A 21222-nucleotide genomic window follows, 5' to 3' on the forward strand; every position below is an offset into this window, starting at 1 on the left:
CTGACAATTTTTAGAGATCTACTAATCTTAAAGTAGACCTTGAGGGCTATTCTCTTTGTATTTAGTATTTAGAAAGACATACATAAGAAACTAAACAAAAACACTCATGGAAAAAAATACAAAGGACAGTAAATATTTAATTGCTATTTTGCGCGAGCTTAATAATATCACCTTGTTCAAGCATTTCAACACTCTTTCCTTCTTTTAAAGAATTAGCAACCATAGCTTTGGCAACCATACTAGTCGGAATAGACCACCAATAATTGACATCAGCAAACTTGCTCAGGGCTCGAGTAATAGTCTCCAATGGTCTTGATTCTTCTCTTTGGCAGATCAACAAACCTGGTCGATAGATACATAATCTTGGAAATTCAAGGTTTTTCAAGTCTTCTTCCACCCGTCCTTTCGTTTTGGTATAAAGAAACATGCTATTTGCACTAGCACCTTTTGAGGAAGTTAAATGAAATTGCTTACAGTTTCCGTCCTTCGCCGCTCTTGCGACATGCATAACATAGTCATAGTCAACTTTTACAAAACCTTCTGCCCCTGCTTTACCTCTTGTTGTACCAAGGGTACAAAACCCTGCATCAAATCCCTGAAAATCATCCTTGTTTATGTTGTCAAAATCAATGACTTTTTGGGTGATTCTTTGTTTTAACTCCTCATCCTGGTATTCAACCAAACGTCGATTAAACGCAGTAATGGACGAATATACAGACATGGCTGCTAGACTCCTGAGGACCTCTTTTCCCACCTCACCTGTGCTTCCAACAATAAATGCTTTCATTGTGAGTAGTTTGGTTTGGATTTATGGCCTAAAAAATAGTAACAATTAACTGTATTCAGTTTTCGAAGAAGGTTCAATTCAAACCACCATTTGTTTATGGGAATTATTTGGGATAATATCAAGGACCTCTCCTCTACTATTTGCAGGTGCGGACTATTTTACAGCAAAATTCATATAAAACATTGAACAAAAAATCAGCAAAATATAAAATTATTGGAGGGCTGAGAACATCGAAATTATTTCGAACAGAACACCTTTATTAGTTAGAATAACTGCTAGTCAGCAGAAGTCCGTCAAAAATAAAACACAGCTATTAAACTATTCTCAAACAGCGTGAGCTAAATAAATAAAAAAAAAAAAAAAATACAAGGAAACAAACCAGGATAAAAACACTAATGTTGCAATACTTACTTTAAAACGTGGAGTTAACGTGATGATGTGCCTATTACTTATACTCTTGTTTTCAATCAACATTGGTTGAGATTTGACAACATCTTAGATGTCGTGATGACAAGAATGTAGACCTGATCCCTTCCCGTACCCTCCAGAGGTTTGGTTGATTTCTGATACTCAAAAGGCATACCTAAGACCCTAATTCTTAGTTCCCACCATAGCAGGAAATAAGTTCCAACACTTTTTCTTAGTGTAGACGCCAAACTAAGTTCCAACACTAAAAGTTAGTTCTGACCATATTTTTTAATAGACGTCCTGATAACAAGTTTAAAAATACCTCGCATAGAGGGACTGGATTGTGTCTAGATAAATCGAAGATACAAGCTTTTCTTTTTTAGTACGTTTGGACGAGGACAAACAACCGTTTCTATTAAATTAATTAGAAAAAAAAACTCCGAATAATAAGTTTTCCAAAGAAAAGTAAAGGCCGTTTTAACTTAAGCTCAGCAGATACAAATACTTGTTAAAATTCAAACTCAAAACGACCAGAAATTACTATTAAAGAATAAAAGAAACCCAAAACGAACAGAAATTAAATAAACAATCATAAGAAAAAACATACAACAAGTAATAATATAAATGAATAAATAGATCTTAAAGCGAGTAATGCTTAGACTGAATATGAAAATCAAGCTTGAAAGAAAAAAAATATTTTGCTATTGAAGCATAAATGAAACTTAAAACGAACAGAGATTAAATAAATAAACAATCAATGCAAACAAACATACAATAGATATTAATGTAAATGAATAAATAAATCTTAAAACGAGTGAAACTTAAATTGTATCTGCAATTCAAGCTGGAAACGAACAGAAATAACTAAAAATAAGAGTTTGGGTATTGCCTCCTTCTCTCACTATAAAAGTCTAAAACATACTGCGTCATTGGCGCTTTACTAAAAACTAATTTTATTATAAATATTTTATTTTGTACTTAATATTGAAAATAAACATTAAAATTATAGTAAAATTTTGAACTGATGAGCTTTCAGCAACTAATATCACTATACATCAAATATTCAGTTTAATTTATTAGTTTTTTCTAAAGTTGTTCAAGAAAAATTCCATAAAAAATTCCATAAAAACTGTTGAACTGAAGTTTTTCCCGGTTAAAGGTGCAGATTACTTCCCATGTAATGTAGGATATACAAGCTCTACCATTAGAACCAGAATATACAGTAATAAGTGATTTTTTTTAATCCTGTTTCACCTAGGCAGTATTTACTTTATATTGACGCTCCAATTCCAAAAACTTTATGGGGCGTAACCACACTTCTTTAAAATTTCAAATTACAATTTAAAACCCTATTTTGTAAGTTCAAAATTTCTTAATATTTCATTCTCGAATCAATAAAGTAAAATCAGGAAAAAATAGTTATTATAAAAACAGAAACAGAACAGAAAAGGTAAATAAAAACAGGTCATCTGTTTCTGTTCTGTTTCTGTCTTTTTGTAAGAACAGAACAGAAACATGTACTTTAAAACAGAACAAAAACAGAAACAGTGCCCATGCTTACTTCAGAGAGGGCTGATTTGAATTGAAATTGAAAGTTCTAGTTCAATTTTTAATAGTCAAAAGAGATCGGAGGGCCCCCTAGGCCTCCCACGCCCTTTTTTCCCCAAACCCATCCGATACAAATTTTGAGATAGCCATTTTTTAGAAGAGTTCAAAGGTTAGATAACAAAAACTCCGGTGTCGACCCAATCCCCCTGGGCCCGGGGCAGGCATTGTATGCTTTGTCCTGGGGCCGTATATGGTTCTTATGAAAATGATTCTGGTATAAACTTCAGAGAGGGATCATTTGAATAGAAGTTAGAAGGGTTCTAACTCATTTTTTCATATTAAAAAAAGGTTAGAGGGCAACTAGCCCTTACCACCCCCCACGCCTTTTGGTTTATCGTATGGATAAACCCATCTGATAAAAATTTGTGATAACCATTTTGTTAAAAATAGTTCAACATCAGATATTAAATCTACGGGGTCGACACAACCCCCCAGGGCCAAGGGACAGGCGTTGTAAGTTATACTCTGGGGTTCTTATAGAAGGTATGCTCGTATAAACTTCAGAGCGGGGTCATTTGATTGAAAATTGAAAGTTCTAGTAACAGTTTTAAAGAGTCAAAAGAGACCAAAGGGCAATTAGCCCCCCACGCTCTTTTTTCCCAAACCCATCCAATAAAAAATTTGAGATAGCCATTTTTAAAAAATAGTTCAAACATCAGATAATAAAAACTCGGAGGTTGACACAAGCCCATTTTTTCACTTTGATATCGTTACTTTGATACTAGTTTTGGTACTTTGATGAACATTTTTTAAGAAAAGTTTGATTTTGGAATAAGGAATTTTTAAAAACTTGAACCTTTTTGCAATCGAAAACGAACAAAAATTAATTAAAAATACTTTCCGAAAAATAAGTTTTTAAAATAGAAAAGTAAAGGCCATTTTAAACTTAAGCTCAGCATAAAATTCAAACTCAAAACGACCAGAAATTACTATTAAAGAATCAATGAACCCCAAAACGAACAGAAAATAAATAAACAATCATAGCAAAACATACAACAAGTAATAATATAAATGAAAAACTAGATCTTTAAAGCGAGTAATGCTTCGATTGAATATGAAAATGAAGCTTAAAACAAAAAAAGACATTTTGCTATTGAAGCATAAATAAAACTTAAAACGAACAGAAATTAAATAAACAATCAATGCAAACAAACATACAAAAGATAATGTAAATGAATAATTAAATCTTAAGAGGAGTGAAACTTAAATTGAATATGCAAATCAAGCTTGAAACGAACAAAAATCACTACAAACAAGAGTTCGGGTATTGCCTCCTTCTCTCACTGTAAAAGTCTAATACCCACTGCGTCATTGGCGCTTTACTGAAAACTATATGCGTCTTGAACAGTCTTGAACATCAAATTGAATATTTGATGTATAATGATATTAATTGTTGAAAGATCCATCAGTTCAAGAATTTATTTGACTGTAATTTCATTTTTATTTTCAATGCTGCAATAACTGGAAAAGAAAATATTTATAATGTAATTTGTTTTAAGTGAAGCGCCAATGACGCAATAGACTTTAGGTTTTCAAAGTTAAGGAGAGGGGACTGTATCCAAACTCATGTTTGTAGTGTAACCATATTTGTCATGAACAAGTTTAGAGAGAACTAATAAATTAGATTGAATGTTTGATGTATAATTATATTAATTGCTGAAAGCTCATCAGTTCAAAATTTTACTATGATTTTAATGTTTATTTTCAATATTAAGTACAAAAGAAAATATTTGTAATAAACTTAGTTTTTAGTAAAGCGCGAATGACGCAGTATGTTTTAGACTTTTATAGTGAGAGAAGGAGGCAATACCCAAACTTTTTTTTGTATGGTTTTTGTTTGTATCGAGTTTGATTTGTATATTTAATTTAAGCTTCACTCATTTTAAGATTTATTTATTGATTTACATTAGTATCTATTGTATATTTAGTCGCATTGGTTCTCTGTTTAATTAATCTCTGTTCGTTTTAAGTTTCATTTATGCTTCAATAGCAAAACATTTTTTTTCGTTTCAAGCTTGATTTTCCTATTCAGTCTAAGCATTACTCGCTTTAAGATCTATTTATTCATTTATATTATTACTTGTTGTATGTTTTTTGCTATGATTGTTTATTTAATTTCTGTTCGTTTTGGGTTTCATTTATTCTTTACTAGTAATTTCTGGTCGTCTTGAGTTTGAATTTCAACAGGTATTTGTATCTGCTGAGCTTAAGTTTAAAATGGCCTTTACTTTTCGTTGAAAAACTTATTTTTCAGAGTTTTTTTTATAATTAATTTAATAGAAACGGTTGTTTGACCTCGTCCAAACGTGCTAAAAAAGAAAAGCTTGTATCTTCGATTTATCTAGACACAATCCAGTCCCTCTATGCGAGGAATTTTTAAACTTGTTATCAGGACGTCTATTAAAAAATATAGTCAGAACTAACTTTTAGTGTTGGAACTTAGTTTGGCGTCGACACTAAAAAAAAACAAAAAAAACTCTAAAACGTGGTCTGTTCGACTACTAAAAGTAATAGGCACATCATCACGTTAACTCCACGTTTTAAAGTAAGTATTGCAACATTACTATTTTTATCCTGGTTTGTTTTGCGTTTGCATCAGTCAATTCATTATGTTGTGTGTTTGTTCCTTGTATTTTTTTTTATTTATTTATTTAGCTCCCGCTGTTTGAGAATAGTTTAATAGCTGTATTTTATTTTTGACGGACTTCTGCTGACTAGCAGTTATTCTAACTAATAAAGGTGTCCTGTGCCATTTTTTTGTTTATTTTATTGTGCTGTATGGTAAAAATTACCGTGTTCACCGGAAGATGTGTTATCTTACAGAATGAGAAAAGTGTATCAGCATTTTATAAGACTTTGGCCAGCTAGGCCAGAATCAGCTAGTTAGGCCACTGTTTCAACTCTAGGCTTTTCCCTGAAAGGGTTTCCATTAATTATATTTAGAGACGGTAGAAAAAGTATATTTGGCATTTTGAAAAAGTATACGTTGTTATGTTTATGCAATAAAACGTGCCAGCAAAAACATATATTTCTACTGGACAAGACTTCAATACCTTTACATTCTTCTCTGACTAAGCATTTAAAAAAATTTGCAATTAATAATCAGGATTTATCATGTATAGGCTAGTATGGTAATGATAGCAAGTCACTGTTAGGTTTTTCACAGTGTCAAATATACTTTTTCTACCGTCTCTAAATATAATTAATGGAAATCCTTTCAGGGATACGCCTAGAGTTGAAACAGTGGCCTAACTAGCTGATTTTGGCCTAGCAGGCCAAAGTCTTATAAAATGCTGATGCGCTTTTCTTATTCTATAGGATACCAACTCTACCGATGAGTACGGTAGTTTTTTCCATACTGTGCAACACTTTAAAAAAATGTCACTAAGCTGTTTAGTATTTCTTGTATCTGTCTTTTAAATAACAATGACAAACAAGTAAATTTCCGTAAAAATGGATATTATATAATATGAATTACTAACACTAAAAGCCTTATTGGGCCGTAGTTAATTCACAATATACTTTAAAAATAATAAATAAAAATAACCTTACAATACTGTATATTATAATACTGTGCTGCAAATTATCTGAAGTTCTTAGGAAACCGAAGTTAGGAGCTGTCATTTAGCTTTTATTTGCTGACAGGTTTTCTTGGCTCATTGCGCAAACAAAACGGCTCAAGGGGAAGTTGGCCCCTTTTCCCCCAGTAATGCCACTGAGGTGGAAGAGGTCAGATATTTGGCCGGAGGGACAATTTTCAAACTGGTAGGCTACTGGAAGGTGCTTCTAATTTTGTGAAAAATCCTAAAATAGCTCTTTGTTTTAAGACAAGCATGATGTCATTTTCTGATGACGACTTGGATGTTCAAAGACATCTCTCTAGGTACCCTACGGAAAAAGGAAGTATTAGGTACAACTTCTGAAGAGCGTCTCTAAAGGCTAAGGTCTCTGCTATGGGATTTATATACTATCAAACAGTTCGTGGTAACGAACTGTAAGTAAGAAGCGATCCAGCTCAATGGTAACCGAAACTCTAGAAAACGGGTTTTTGATATCAATAGATACATCAAATGAATCAGATTTCATATCTGATTACAAACATGTAATTTTCATTAAGTTTAGTCCTACTCATGAAAAGTTTCGCGCCTGAGGAAATTTGGCTGATTTTCGAAAAAAGAAAGAAAGACACCCTAAAGTATTAAAACCTTAATAAAAATAATACCAAAATATTCAACTTACCAGACAACACCACCGTAGAGGTTTCAAGCTCCTATCTACAAAAATGTGGAATTTTGCATTTTTTACCAGAAGAAAGATCACGGATGTGTCTTTATTTGTTTTTTTGTTGTCTTTTTACCCCAGGGGTGATCGCATCGACCCAGTGGTCCTAGAATATCTTGGGAGGACTCATTGGAACGGAAATAAAAGTTCTAGTGCCCTTTTTAAGTGACCAAAAAAATGGAGGGCAACTAGGCCCCCTCCCACACTCACTTTTTTCCCAAAGTCACCTGATCGAAATTTTGAGATAGATATTTTGTTCAGCATGGTTGAAAATATGATAAATATGTCCTTTAGGATGACTTAATCCCCCGAAGTCCCCGGGGGGAGGGCTGAAAGTTATGAACTTTACCCAATGTTAACATGATTTCATGGCAGAATATCTATAAATGTTAACGAATGATTTCGTGGCAGAATATCTACAACAATAATAACAACAAGCATTACTTTATATTCTTCTTATAATACAAATACAATTCTTTTGATGTCCTTCAATTTTCTGAAAACTCACCAAGAATTTTACGAAAAACAGTTCTTAACAGACGTTTGGTATTTTCTTGGATAGGGCTATTCCACTAGTTATTAGAAGAAAAACAAAGGTCCTATATCAAGTTTCCAAGGACATTTTTATGACCCATAAAAAGTTTTGACACTCCATTGCGCAATATTACTATCTAAAACCACAGATTATTATGAAACCTAATAGATAATCTGTACTAAAACTATTAGGCTTTGTGGTAAAACATTTTGTGGCAAATTTCAAATTGTCCTGCCACTTCGTGGATCTCACTCCCACTATTTATGGAATTTCGACTATTTTCCTGTTGCAGTGTTCATTAGATGTTAGTAATAAAAAAAATTTTATTTGCTAAAATCTAACCCAAAACCCCCATTCAGAAATCCTGGATAGCCCACTCAGTTAAGTCATACCTGTGATATGGGACAGTAGCGAGCCACTTCGCCGGTCATCCAATTTCATTCTGCTTTAGCTATCACGAATAGTACAAATTCGCACCAGTGACGATCCTACACTGGATCGTTGATGGGAAAGAAAATGGGAGGAGCTTTTATACGCAACGAGACCATAGAAGACAAATTTTTTCTACTGTTAAAATTTTATGTTAAATTTTTCTACTGTGGCCCAAACAGGCAAGAAACAACACTGGAGAAAATTCTCTCTTTTTCTGGAACATAACTGAAAATTGTATGAACTTCAGGGGAACTGTTTTTCCATTTCACAATCTGCATACTGTACCAAAACCTGTCTTGTATTGCAGACAAGACAGGTTTGTCAAAATCAACGGACTTGAGTCCGTTGATTTTGAATTGAATTTATCAAGTATTTTGGGCATTAATCTCTTGCATATTAATTTACAAAAAAGTTTTTCTAGTGAAAATAAACAGTAGGGCTTCTTTTTGGCGAATTTATGCTTTGTCAAGAAGTGGAATTCTTTGATTATTCAATAATTCAGTGCTGTCTTCTTCCACTGGAATTTCATTTTGCCCGCTAGAGATGGGTATAGTCTGGGTCTCTAATAGATCGATAGTCATCTGCTTCAAAGAAACCTTGAGTTTTCTGTGCTTTCTTTGTCGATTTCGAAGGTGCCTTTGATGAAAGTTATGGTTTGGTATGTTTAACTACGCTGTTTTATGGTTTGACCCGTCTGTGCTTTCTTTGTCTATTTTAAAAGGGACCTTGTTTGAAGTTTATGATTTGGCATGTTTAATAACATTTAGTAATGTTATTCCATGGCTTGACCTATCTGTCCTAGGTTTCTTTGTTTATTTTGAAGGCGCCTTGTTTAAAACTTATGATTTGGCATATTCAGTCATGGTGTTTCATGGTTGGACTTGTGCTAGGGTTTCTTTGTCTATTTCGAAGGTGCCTTGTTTGAAAGTTATGATTTGGCATGTTTAGTTACGATGTTTCATGGTTTGACTTGTCTGTGCTTTCCTTGTCTATTTTGAAAGGGGCCTTGTTTGAGTCTTACAATTTGATGTTTAGTTATGCTGTTTAATGGTTTGAGGTGTCTGTGCTTTCTTTGTCCATTTCGAAGGTGCCTTCTTTTATAGTTATGGTTTGGTATGTTTAACTATGCTGTTCCGTGGTTTGACTTGTCTGTGCTTTCCTCTTCTGTTTTGAAGGCCTTGTTTGGAACTTATAATTTTGCATGTTAAGTTATGACGTTTCATGGTTTGAGTTGTCTGTGCTATGTTTCTTGGCACTCCCTTGTCTATTCTGATGGCGCAATGTTTGAAAGTTATGCTTTCATATGTTTTGTTACGCTGTTTCGTGGTTTGACTTGTATGTACTTTCCTTGTCTATTTTGAATGTGTCTTGTTTGAAACTTATGGTTTGCTAGGTCTAATTATGTTGTTTCGTGGTTGGAGTTGTCTGTGCTTTCATTGTCTATTTCGAAGGTATCTTGTTTGAAACTTATAGTCGCTAAGTTTAATTAGGCTGTTTCGTAGTTTGAGTAGTCTGCACTTTCCTTGTCCATTTCAAAGGTGCCTAGTTTAAAACTTATGATTTGGCATGTTTAGTTATGTTGTTTCATGGTTTGACTTATCTGTGCAAGGTTTCTCTTTCTATTTCGAAGGCGTCTTGTTTGTAACTTATGGTTTGGCATGTTTAGTCATGCTGTTTTGTAGTTTAAGTTGCCAGTGCTTTCCTTGCCTGTTTTGAGAAGGGCCTTGTTTGAAAGTTATGATTTGGCATATTTAGTTATGCAATTTCAGGGTTTTACTTGTCTGTGGTTTCCTTGAAACTTATGATTTGATATGTATAAATATTTTGAGTTGCCTGTAATTGCTTTGTCTATTTTGGTGCCTTCTTTTAAAGTTATGGTTTGGTATGTTTAACTATGCTATTTCATGGTTTGACTTGTCAGTGGTTTCCTTGTCTTTTCAAAAGGGGCTTTATTTGAAACTTATAGTTTGGTATACTTAATTATGCTGTTTTGTGGTTTGAATTGTTGGTGCTTCCCTAGTCTATTTAGAAAGGAGCCTTGTTTGAAACCAATGATTTGGTATGTTTCATTCTGCTGTCTCATGGTTTAAGTTGTTTGTACTTTCTTTGTCTATTTCAAATGTGCCTTGTATGAAACTATTGGTTTGGTATATTTAACTATGCTATTTTGTGGTTTGACTTGTTTGTGCTTTCCTTGTGCATTCTGAAGGGTCTTGGTTTGAAACTTATGGTTTGGTATGTTTATTTATGCTTTTCCGTGGTATGAATATTCTAGATATACAAGCTAAAACACCTGTTTTCAAATTTTTTCAAAATTCTGTTTGTCCTGTTGACTACCTTTTGATCCTTTCAATATTCATAATTTTTACCAACTTGCTCAAGTTTCTTCTGACTTTTTTTTAAACCCCTTACGATTTTCTTTACTCTCTTTGACTCCCTTAAGTCCTTCCTGACTCTCCTGACTTTGTTTTGTCCCTTTAGTCCTTTCTGACCCTCCTAACTTAGTTTTGTTCCTTTAGATTCCTTTAGCCCTTTCAAACTTTTGAAGTCCCTTTGACTTTGTTTATTCTGCTTGGATTTTACTTAATTTTCCTGACGCTTTTTTTCGTTCGTTTCATCTTTTTAGTCCCTTCTGACATTGTCAGTCTTATCTGACCTTTTCATCATGTTTCGGACTTAATTTGATTTTCTCGAAGTTGTTTCATTCCTTTGGTCATTTTAGCCCCTTCTGACATTGCTAGTCATTTCTCACCTTTCTAACACGTTGTGGACTCCTTCAGTCCTTTTTCACTCTCCTAATAATTTTTGGTTCCCTTGAGCTTCCTTTAGTCTTTCCAAATTTTCTTAGTCCCTTCTTACTTTCTTGAATTTCTTGAATTTTTTTCATTCCTTTGATCTTTTTTAGCCCCTTTTAGTCCTTTCTTGACCTTATTACCACGCTTGGAGTTCCTTAAGTCCTTTCTGAACCTCCCAACTTTGCCCTTCTGAGGTTCCTTTCATGCCTTTCTGAAATCCTTAATCTGTTCCAACTACCCCCTTTTCCCTGTACAAATTCCTTTGTCTTCTTTCCCCTTACTCTACTGGCTTATTGTGTAGTGTGGTCCTTACCAAGTTTCATGGTTTCATTTGGTCTACTGTTAAGTCAGCTAGTTTCTTTGGAAATCAACTAAAAAAAGGATTTCTGGGAAAAAGATGTGTTCAAAGACTCATATTAATCTTCAGATTGCCAGAAAAAAAAATCAAAACCCTTTACTGTCTTTTTAGTTGGTCTAGTGTTTCCAGCGTTTTGTGGTGTAGGGGTATGCACCAGCCTGCATAATTAAAAGTTAGAGTGGGGGGACAGCCCTAAGGAGGTCATATACACTCACCCTTTTTGTCCCAAAGAAATGTGATATTAAAATAGAATTAATATGAATATCACAAAAAAAAATCATTGCATCTATTTAGCTACTGACAAGTTTTCTCTGATATCTGCAGTTTAAAATGAAATTTTAACACTCTAGGTTTCATGTGATTCTCAAGCAATAAAGCAAATGCCATGACATAATGAAAAGATCTGGAAATTCTTTAAAAAAAAACACACAAACAAAAGATAAAAATACAGGCTTTTGGGTAAAATGACATGCATTGAAGGTCTTATCATAGTTTTAACCATCAATTCTGGAGTTCTGGAAAACCATCAAATTGGAAGACCACAAAGCAAGAAAAATGTGAAATGCTGTGGTTGCACAGCTTAAGTAAGCTAGGGACTAAGAGATAAATAGAGCCATGAAATAACGTCATAACCTAAAAACATAAAACCATAAGTTATGACATGACCATTATTAGATACAACTACTAGGGGAAGTTAGTGACCCCACCAAAATACCCCAAGGATACACCTTTTTCTACCTAGTAAAATTTTATAGCAAGGGAGGAAATTTTGGGAGCTAATTGATTTTTTTAAATCAGTAAAGATGATTGATTTTTTTTTTCACCTTTCACTTATTTCCTTGCATCCAAAGCTGCATTATCAAGGTAATTTTGGAAAAGTAGGTTCAATTTAGAAACCCATCTTCTTCCCTACATTGTCTTTTACAACCCAAAAAAGGTAAGCTGTTTTAGTCAGAGTAAACCTAAAGAAACTGAAAACTGCAATCTTAAATAACAGCTACATGAATTTAATATTATTGAAACAGAAAAGATAAGCACATTAGAAAGTCAATAATGACAGTTTATGGTGTAGACTGGTTTCAGCAAGTGTGAAAAATCGTTTTCATGGCAGTAATTTTAGTACCAAAGATGGTGTCACAGGTACTGAAACTGGTCTGCCACATTAACTTTCATTAGTATTGTTGATCATTGTTATATTAATTATTTGACATCATGCTACTATTTTTACAAAGATTTTTAAATAAGTAAAGAATGCCATAGACATTTAGTCCATCCAAAATAAACATCTAAACTGTTAAAATATAACATAACAAAATAAGAATTGTAACTGTAGGCGTGGCTAAGCAGAAAATATACAGGGTCAGTGGTGATTGTGATAAATTCAAAAAGTGCATCAGGAGCTGAAAATACCAGAAAGAGAAAAAGAATAAAAAGTTTATGAAAAGTCAAGCTAGAATGCCAAGAAAATTTGTTACAGGGTCGAAACCAGATGAAAATAATCATGCATCTTCAAGCTTAAGCAATGAAGCACAAGCCAATAGCCTCTCTAATCCCAATTGTTTCATTGAGATGGAGCTTGAACAACATCCTGACGTTTTTAGAGTGTATCTGAGTAAAAGATTCATCTGGTGAAGGGGTGTGCAATGCCCTTCTATCAATTTTAGAAAATTATCAACTTCCCCTCAAATACTGTAGAGGCCAAGAATACAATAACCAGACCAATATAAAGGAAAAGGAATGCTGTGCAAGGAAAAGAATACTCTCCTACTCCTATCTACCTTGGGGCACCAATTTGCTGGAGCACTCTGAGGTCAAATTTTGGGACAGATTGGCTGTCTCTCTTTTTGGTTGAGGCAGTTTGTCAGTCATGAACCTACACCTGCTGCCAGACAAGGAACATTAGATATTTGTCAGTTTCTAGTTTCAAATTGTACTCTTATAAATGCTTTAGATTTGGACAATAACACACCTCTACAATGCACTGTGAATTCAAATGCAATGGATATCAGTTGAAGAGCTCTTTTTATGCCACATAGCCACCATTATCTTAATCTTGTCCTCAGTCATATGGCACAATGCATTCCTTGAGTGTAACTATTATTTGGAATCACCCAACATCACTATACTATTTTTGTGGAATCAACAAAGGGATGGGTGTGGCTACTGAAAAATGTCAAAGGTAGCAAATAAAAACCTTTGTTACAAACCCAAAGGGAGTGCAGAGTTCAAAGAGTAAATGTTCTGGCGTACAATTGTACTGAACTGCTAAATGATCCTTCAGAACTTGGGGAGGTCATGAATGACCATTTCAAAAAAAGTGATGCAAAATCCCTAACTAGTTATATTAAAGGTTTGATTTTGCTGCAGGGATCTGCATTTGGTACGATGTTTTATTTATGGTGAATGAAGTAAGTAAAACTCTTCAAGACCCAGACATTCAGCTGAATACAGCAGTACTTCTTGGAAAAGGATTAGTGTTGCAGCTAAGGAAGAGCTAAGAAAATACCACATGAAATAATTAATTCCAGTTGAATGTAAGCATTGTCAAATATGTAAGAAGGAGAAATACTTTGACCAAAAAGCAGAGCATGATGAAGAGTTTTTAAAGAAATCTCCCAAGCAGCACTTTCAGATTGAATATCTCCTCCCTCTGCTGAGTAAGGCCATCTTGTCTATGAAGACACAATTTACCCAACTAGGTGACTTCAGACTGTTTTGAATTTCTTTACTTTAAAAGTCACTGAGTGATGAAGATTTAAATAAGCACTGTAAAGCACTTAATCTGAAATGATAAATAATACCAGGGCAAGCCAAAAATTTGACTTGGAATGTTTTATTAATGAGCTGAAACATCTGAGGGAAGCAATTCTTGAAGAGACAGAGCTTGAAATATTAAAATAATATTCTTCCCAAATGTGACTAGTGATTACAAGATAGTACAAACTGTGTCAGTGACTGTTGCATCTAAAAACTATCTCCAATCAATCATGAGTGAAGACAGATTAAATAGCCAAGCATTTATTTGTATTTAGAAAGATATAGTCAAAGGCCTTACAAAAACAAAAATAATAAAAGATATTGCTAGTAAAAAGGTTGGGAAGTAGATTTCAGCCATTGATTGTTTATGAATGCAGATATATTTTGAATTTGTTTGTAAGGTGAAGTTAATTTATAATATGGGTTGCATTTATAAAATTGTCTACTGAAGATAAAATGGAATATTCCATGTTATATATATAAATGTCATATAAGGTATTTTTTACTGTCCTGTAAATTAAGTTTGTAAAATCCTATATTCACATTTTCTACTGCTGAGAGCCCTGCAGTTACTTCAGCTAGTGCCTAAATCTATTAAATAATATTGTATAGACCTATGACAGGGCTTCCACTTTTTCTTGAAATGATTTTCCAGAATACTTTAAAGACATTTTCCATTGCTAACTGGCCATGATACAAGTCAAGCTGTTACAGCCAGGGCTGGGCCACATGCTGATATTATCTTCACATCAGGATATATTTTGAAAGAGACATGATACTCTATCTATACCATAAACATTGGTATTATAGTTGTGCAGAGATTGTTGTCTTTAACATTTCCACCTAGTTTTCTCTACTTGCAATGCAACACAATGCAGTGCAATGTAAAGAAGTAATTCTCTTCCTTAATTCTTACACTGCTATTTTATGTGCAATATCAGTTTTAAAGTCCAATTCTCATAGTCAACCTGTGTTTACAATCAGTCACTAACATTAGAAAATATTAAGAAAACCAAGTAGAAAAAAAAGAAACAGGACAAAATAGCTAACATAAAAATCAAAACAGAAAAGAACAGGTAAATTAAAATGGATAATTTGTTTCTTTTCTTGCATAAACAGAACAGAAACAGGTACTTTGAACAAAAAACAGAAACAGTGCCAAAATTTATTCAGAAGAAGACAAAGCTTAAATAAATAAATAGATAAATGGTCTAACTAGTTATCATTTGAGATTATTTCAGGCTCATATTTCCAATAATAACAATGTAAAACACCATCTTACAAGATTCAAAAGTCAGCTAACAAACAAACCAGAATATTATTTTTAATATAATTATATTTTTCAATCCATTACTTTGGGGTAAAAATTAAGGCAAAAAAGAGTGCTTTAGATCTCAGCTAATATTCATTTATTTAGCTGCTGATAAGACAACTGATCCATTATAAACAGCCAGCAATATGCTAGAAAATAAAATTAAGATGTTAAAAGATTACTATTGTTAAAAGATGTTAAAAAAACAGACATTCAGGCATTAGATGTTTAACCAATTTGCATTCATACACAAGGATGGAAGATTGTTTTCAGGACAACTGAAATTTTTCCAGGACACTTCAATTTTTTCATTTCCCAGATGTTTTCCATGATTGAAAAATTGGTCTTTAATTTTCAGCTTTTTCCAGATTTTCCAGGAAGTGTGGGTACTGTGCTATTAAGCAATATAGCATAAGCATAAACCTATTGGGGCAGTGTAGGAGATTTAAAATGTTATAGATGTTTGTGACATATCCTGAAAAGGGAGGGGGGGGGGCAAAAAGCCAGCAGGTATAGCAGGGCTTGGAATATGAAAAAGATGACATAAGACAAGCTGTTATTCAAATTTGCCCAAGGCCTTGTACACCCTTCAGACTGGCTCTGTATGACAGTCTTAAGCTTTGCTCAATGAAGCAAATTTTTAACACAAAACAGTATCTGGCATATCCCTCATCCTGTTGAAAATTCCCTCTACATTAACATAATCCCCCAATATCCTGTATCACACAAAAAAAACTTTTAAGAGTACTTTTCTCTGGCACAACATTAAAACTGTATACAACATAAAAAAAAGGAGCAACATTACTTAGGTAAGCCTACAGTTTTATTCAGTAAAATTCTACTTTAGCTGCTTTTGGCTATTTTGGAAAGAGGTTAGGTTAGAAAAAATGAAACTTTCAGGGATCTGTGTGTTATAAAAGTGAAACCTTGTAAAATAGATCTTCTCCTTAAATGAAGTGCAACAAAATTGTTATTCAGCTCCACAACTTTGCTGAATTCCAATCTATAAGATTTTAAATAGGCTATGTGCAAACACATTTCCTAAATTTTGAGAAAAAACACTAATATGGCTTAAAATTTTATTCAAATAACAGGAATTGCATTTTCAGAACTAAAGCCTGAGAAAAAGAAACTGATAACTGAAAATTAAGGTAAAATGGTGTTTTGTCAAAATTTCAATAGGTAGCAGATCTCCAACTGTTATGACCAAGCTATACAAAAGTCTAGTTCGACCAAGGCTAGAGTTTGGAATGTGTATCGCATGCCCAATCAATAAGACAGACCAAGCAGCTCTAGAATCAGTCCAAAGGAGAGCAATAAAATGTATTAGGGACCTCTATGATGTCCCTTATCCATCCCGTCTCTATAAGCTTAGAATACCATCTCTAACACCTATCGTCGCAAATGAGGCAATGTGATAACAGCATACAAGCTCCTAAATGCTGAGGATACCATTCCTGGCCTTTTCCAACTGGACAATTCAAACAGAACTCGTGGTCATTCTCAAAAGCTTTTCCAAAAACGAGCCAACACCAGACTAAGGAACAAGTTCTTCTCAAATAGAGTTGTCAGCTTGTGGAACTCCCTTAGTGAAAAAACAGTAACCTCTACCAGCGTGGATGTGTTCAAGTGATCAGTGGATAGGGAGTGGCTCAACAAACCGTGGTGCACCATTTGGGACGCCACAGATGATGATTAACTATCATCACTGAAGCTGGCGGACACAGGATTCGTCCTATTGCTAGCAAGTGCAATTTAAGGTAATAGAACTGTCATGCAGGCAAATTCCAGGACCCTCTAGAGGGAGAAGGAGTGGAGCTAGGCACTTCAAAATACCTTCCTAGGACATACTTCAGCCTGTAGACAAATCCCTGAAAGTTTCATTTTTCTAACCTAACCTTTTTCCAAGATAACCAAGAAAAGAATTTACAGTTTTATTCACCTATGTAGCATGAAACAGTTGCAGTGGTATGTTGTTGTTTGGGGTTTGACGCGTTCGACCAATTGGTCATATGCGTTCGTATCACTCAATTATTGCAGTGGTATAGGGGTATAGTGCTAGTTGCAGTTTAGCAGTTGTTGTGTTGAAAGCTTCTAATAGAAACATGCTCAGGGTTGCCAACAGACAAAAACAATTTCGTAACGTCCAACTCTTAAAACGTAGCTTTTTTGTAACTTTTGATAGGAAAGTCTCTTTTCAAGGCCAAGTGCCTTAATTCCGCTATCAAGAGCGGTACTTAAAGGAGGGAGGGGAATTTTGTTGCCTACATAGTTTGAAAAGTATATTTTTATATTATCTCATTAAAATCTTCCCTTCAAAAGTTAAAAGATGCCTAAGAAGTATATAATAATAACAATTTATGCTTCTGTACCTTTAAGAATTTCCTATTTATTCAACTGTAAGTTTTGCTTCCGGTTTACCTGCACAATAGAAAGACAACCTCCCCCCCCACCTTAATGCGTGTATATAACCCCAGGCTACTGTTTGGCTTATTTCGTTGTTGTTCTTTTTAATTGACATTATTAGTGTTTTGAACCAAAAGTGTTTGAATCTATTTATTTAAATCAAAGGTTGATGAGTAGTACATACAAGATAAAACGCAAATCAATAAACAAAGGACGATTTAGAGTTTTCAGAAAAGTCAATAACCAACATGATTTTTTTTATTGTTAAATTTCAACTCAAATGATCTTAATAAATCCAGCTTCTTAAAAAAAACCAAAAAATCATTTAATCGCTCCCTTCCCGTCTAATATTTTAGATTGGTTTGGTCTCAGTCTCGCCTCCTCCAGCTTCAAGTTTGCATCGCTCCTACATGAATATTTGAGCAATTCCGAGCGACAGAGTTTTTGTTTTGTTTTTGTTTTATCGAACAAATAATATTTCAATCGTTGTTTTCAGTTCCTATACAAAATAGCAGTCATTTACATAAAATACCTTTTCCGTTTGTAATTTGAATTGTAACTCCAAAACAAAAGAAATAAAAGAAGAGTTCATATAATTCAACCATAAGAATGTCAGCCTAAAGCTGTTTTGATGGGTGTCAAAAGTCCAGGCACGTACAAAGAAATTTTAGGGGAGGGGGTCAAACAATAAAAAAAAACTCGTTTTCAAATTGAACTAAAAAGTAGAGAATTATTTATTTGTTCTCAAGAATATATTAAAATAAGTGAACGAGAGTGGTAGAAAAAACTTTGAGTTTTACATAACATTAACACCAAATTTGTTAGGTTTTGAATGCATAAATGAAGTAAGTCGATGATTTGAGGAAAACAAGTAAAAAAGATCAAATTAAGAAAAAACTAATCGTTTTTTGCCCCTAATTTTCACTTATATTTAAAGATTCTGGGAAGAAAATATTTTCAACTTTTTATTTTCCAATTAAAAAAAATATAATATCTCATCCAAGATCACAACCAAAGTTAACACAGCCTCAGGAAGTACTCATACAATTGTGCTATACTTATAAACGTGGGAAGTAACTGAACATTCTGAAGTGGTTGAAAAGTAGTTCACAAATTGAAAAAAAAAATTGTGTCACAAAGAAATAAATGGAAGGTGTTACAAAAAGATCAGTGAGTTAATAAAAACGAACAAGAAATGGTTTAATTAAAAAAAAAATTTAGGGGGATAGTAAAAAACATACAATTTAATAAACAAATTCCGAGAAATTGGAAGAAATTTAAGTTCTCAGGGGGTTGGGGAAAAACATGCGTGGTCCCTATGAATTAGTGTTTAAGTAAACTGCAAGCCTACCCTATACAGATACAAGACTGTTTATCTTCTTCATAAAAATGGGCACTAGTCTATTTGTTTTTTTTCTTATGCCAAATATTAAGTGATTTTCCTTTTCTGAAGAAGACATGCTAAACACACAAGCAGACCATTAAGTCTTTTACTTTATACTATTTCAAATATCATAGCCCCTTTTCTGAAAATACAGATGGGGAGGGGGAGTATAATATCAAAAAAGTGACCATGATACTTGGAAAGTCTACCATAAAATCGAAAATTTTGGGTCAACTAACCCTCCTCAGTGATTATATATAGCTTGGTTATAACCAAAATATGGCTCATTTTTACAGTTTCATATATTTTGTCAATATCAGCCGTTAATAATCCCATATAAAAAGAGCAAGTTTTGTATATAACCTGATATTATGTCCAACCAATCAGAAAGGGTGGGGGGGGGGATGAGGTTGTTACCCAAAGAATAATACATATATCATCTTATAATCACATTTTCAAAAAGAAATTATAAGGAAAATAACTTTTATTATTATTTACCTGTTTTATTATAAATTTTCCTTCCTGAACCTTCAGCTAGCCCTTCCCCACATTAGTTCAGTATGACTGTTGACAGAACAAAGATTCAAACTCATATGATGAAATTGAAAGTTGGTAAGGTGACTAACTGACTATTGTCATAACTTTCAATGCGAGTAAGCGAAGTGGTTATTTTCTCATCCTAATAACCGAGTAATTGTGTGATAAGATTAAATGACCGCGATGTGAAAGAATTTCGGTACTCATGTCAGTGTAACTAAAATAGGAACAGCGGATTTTTTTTTACGGAGGAAAAAAATAGATTACTCAGAAAATGTGAAAATTACTTATCATTCAAAAGCGTAACATAATTGTAACATAAATTCAAAAACGTAACAAAAATGTAACGTTTTTAGGACCATAACTTATAACGTAGCGTTTTATTTAAAACGTAGCATTTTATTTAAAACGTACCGTTTTATTTAAAACGCACCAAAATTGGTACGAACGTAAACTCAGTGGCAATCCTGACAATGCTTATACGGAACAGTGTTGCCAGCACAAGCAAATAAAAATCACCTGTTTTTCACCAAGAAAATCACCAGATTTTCACCTAGAAAATCACCAGTATTTTACAAAAATCACCAATAAAATCACCAGGAATCGGTGGTCAATAACGATAAGCTTTACACCAAAAAGACGTGTTGGACACCATGAGCTAAGACATTATGTTTTTCAAAGGCCGTCAACTGCTCAAGAAGGACGAGAATTTATACCTAAAACCAAAATTCCAGGCAAAGACAGAAATTGTTACCTAAAATCCTGTTACTGGACATGAAGAGCCTTTTTATTTATTTAACTACTTTTATACTTTTCTTTGTCTTTACTTTGCAAAATCTTTTCTTTTTCTTTTTTTCGATGTTTCCATTGAAAAGAATAACCCCAATAATCCTCTTTTGTCCTCAAATAAAATTTCATTTGCTTATGAGCGTCTTTAATCCCCCTGCCATAGTTGGTATCCTTAGTGGTAAGCTTTAGCTCTGAAAAAGACGACTCAAGTGGTGCTAATTTCTTATATATTTATTTTACTTCCGGAAAATTTTCGTGGGTTAAGTCTAAGCTGAAACATCAGACAAGCGGTGATAAATCTTATTTCCCTGGTTCCTTAAACGATAGCCCCTTGAGATTGAGCCCCCTGGTTTGTTGAGACTGTTAAGTCCTTTTAAAAAGACCTAGCCTAGGGTGCTGAATTTATGTTTATGTGGAACTATGCTTTCTTTACCTGAGAATTTTTTTTTTAGTTTCTGGACCTCATTCCATTTTTAATGGGGCACACATGTATGTATTTATAAATTAAAATTTGCCATTATGGGGAAGCCGATTGCCAAGCTAAAAGAATACATAGAAGCCCAAAATAACGCCACTCTTTAGAAATAACGAATAAAAACAAGACATAAAATATGAAAGGCACTGATTATTTCATCTCAGTAAGGCAGCGAAACCAATCATGCATGGAATGTCAACCAATTTTGTAAAAAATCATCAAAATAAATGAAAATCACCAGTTCAAAAATGAAAATCACCAGAAATCACCCGATAAAAAAAGAAAATCACCAGAAATCACCAGATTCAATGAAAATCAACAGAAAAATCACCAGGAGGATGAAAAATCACCAGATCTG

General features: G+C 33.6%; 1 protein-coding gene across 1 annotated transcript; it reads right to left on the minus strand.

Annotated features, from left to right (window-relative positions):
* Positions 1 to 39: 39 nt before the first annotated feature.
* LOC148949403 (protein HTATIP2-like) lies at positions 40 to 17362 on the minus strand. The gene is made up of 2 exons (XM_089092960.1): positions 17216 to 17362; positions 40 to 815 (listed from the first exon to the last, which is right to left on the minus strand). The coding sequence occupies exon 2, from the start codon at positions 785 to 787 to the stop codon at positions 137 to 139; it is 651 nt and encodes a 216-aa protein (XP_088949086.1). The 5' UTR covers positions 788 to 815; positions 17216 to 17362; the 3' UTR covers positions 40 to 136.
* Between the last annotated feature and the right edge of the window lie 3860 nt (positions 17363 to 21222).

The sequence above is a fragment of the Artemia sp. Qi Xiang Cuo genome, chromosome 8, assembly GCF_049724085.1.
Source record: "Artemia sp. Qi Xiang Cuo chromosome 8, ASM4972408v1, whole genome shotgun sequence".
Taxonomy (NCBI): domain Eukaryota; kingdom Metazoa; phylum Arthropoda; class Branchiopoda; order Anostraca; family Artemiidae; genus Artemia; species Artemia sp. Qi Xiang Cuo.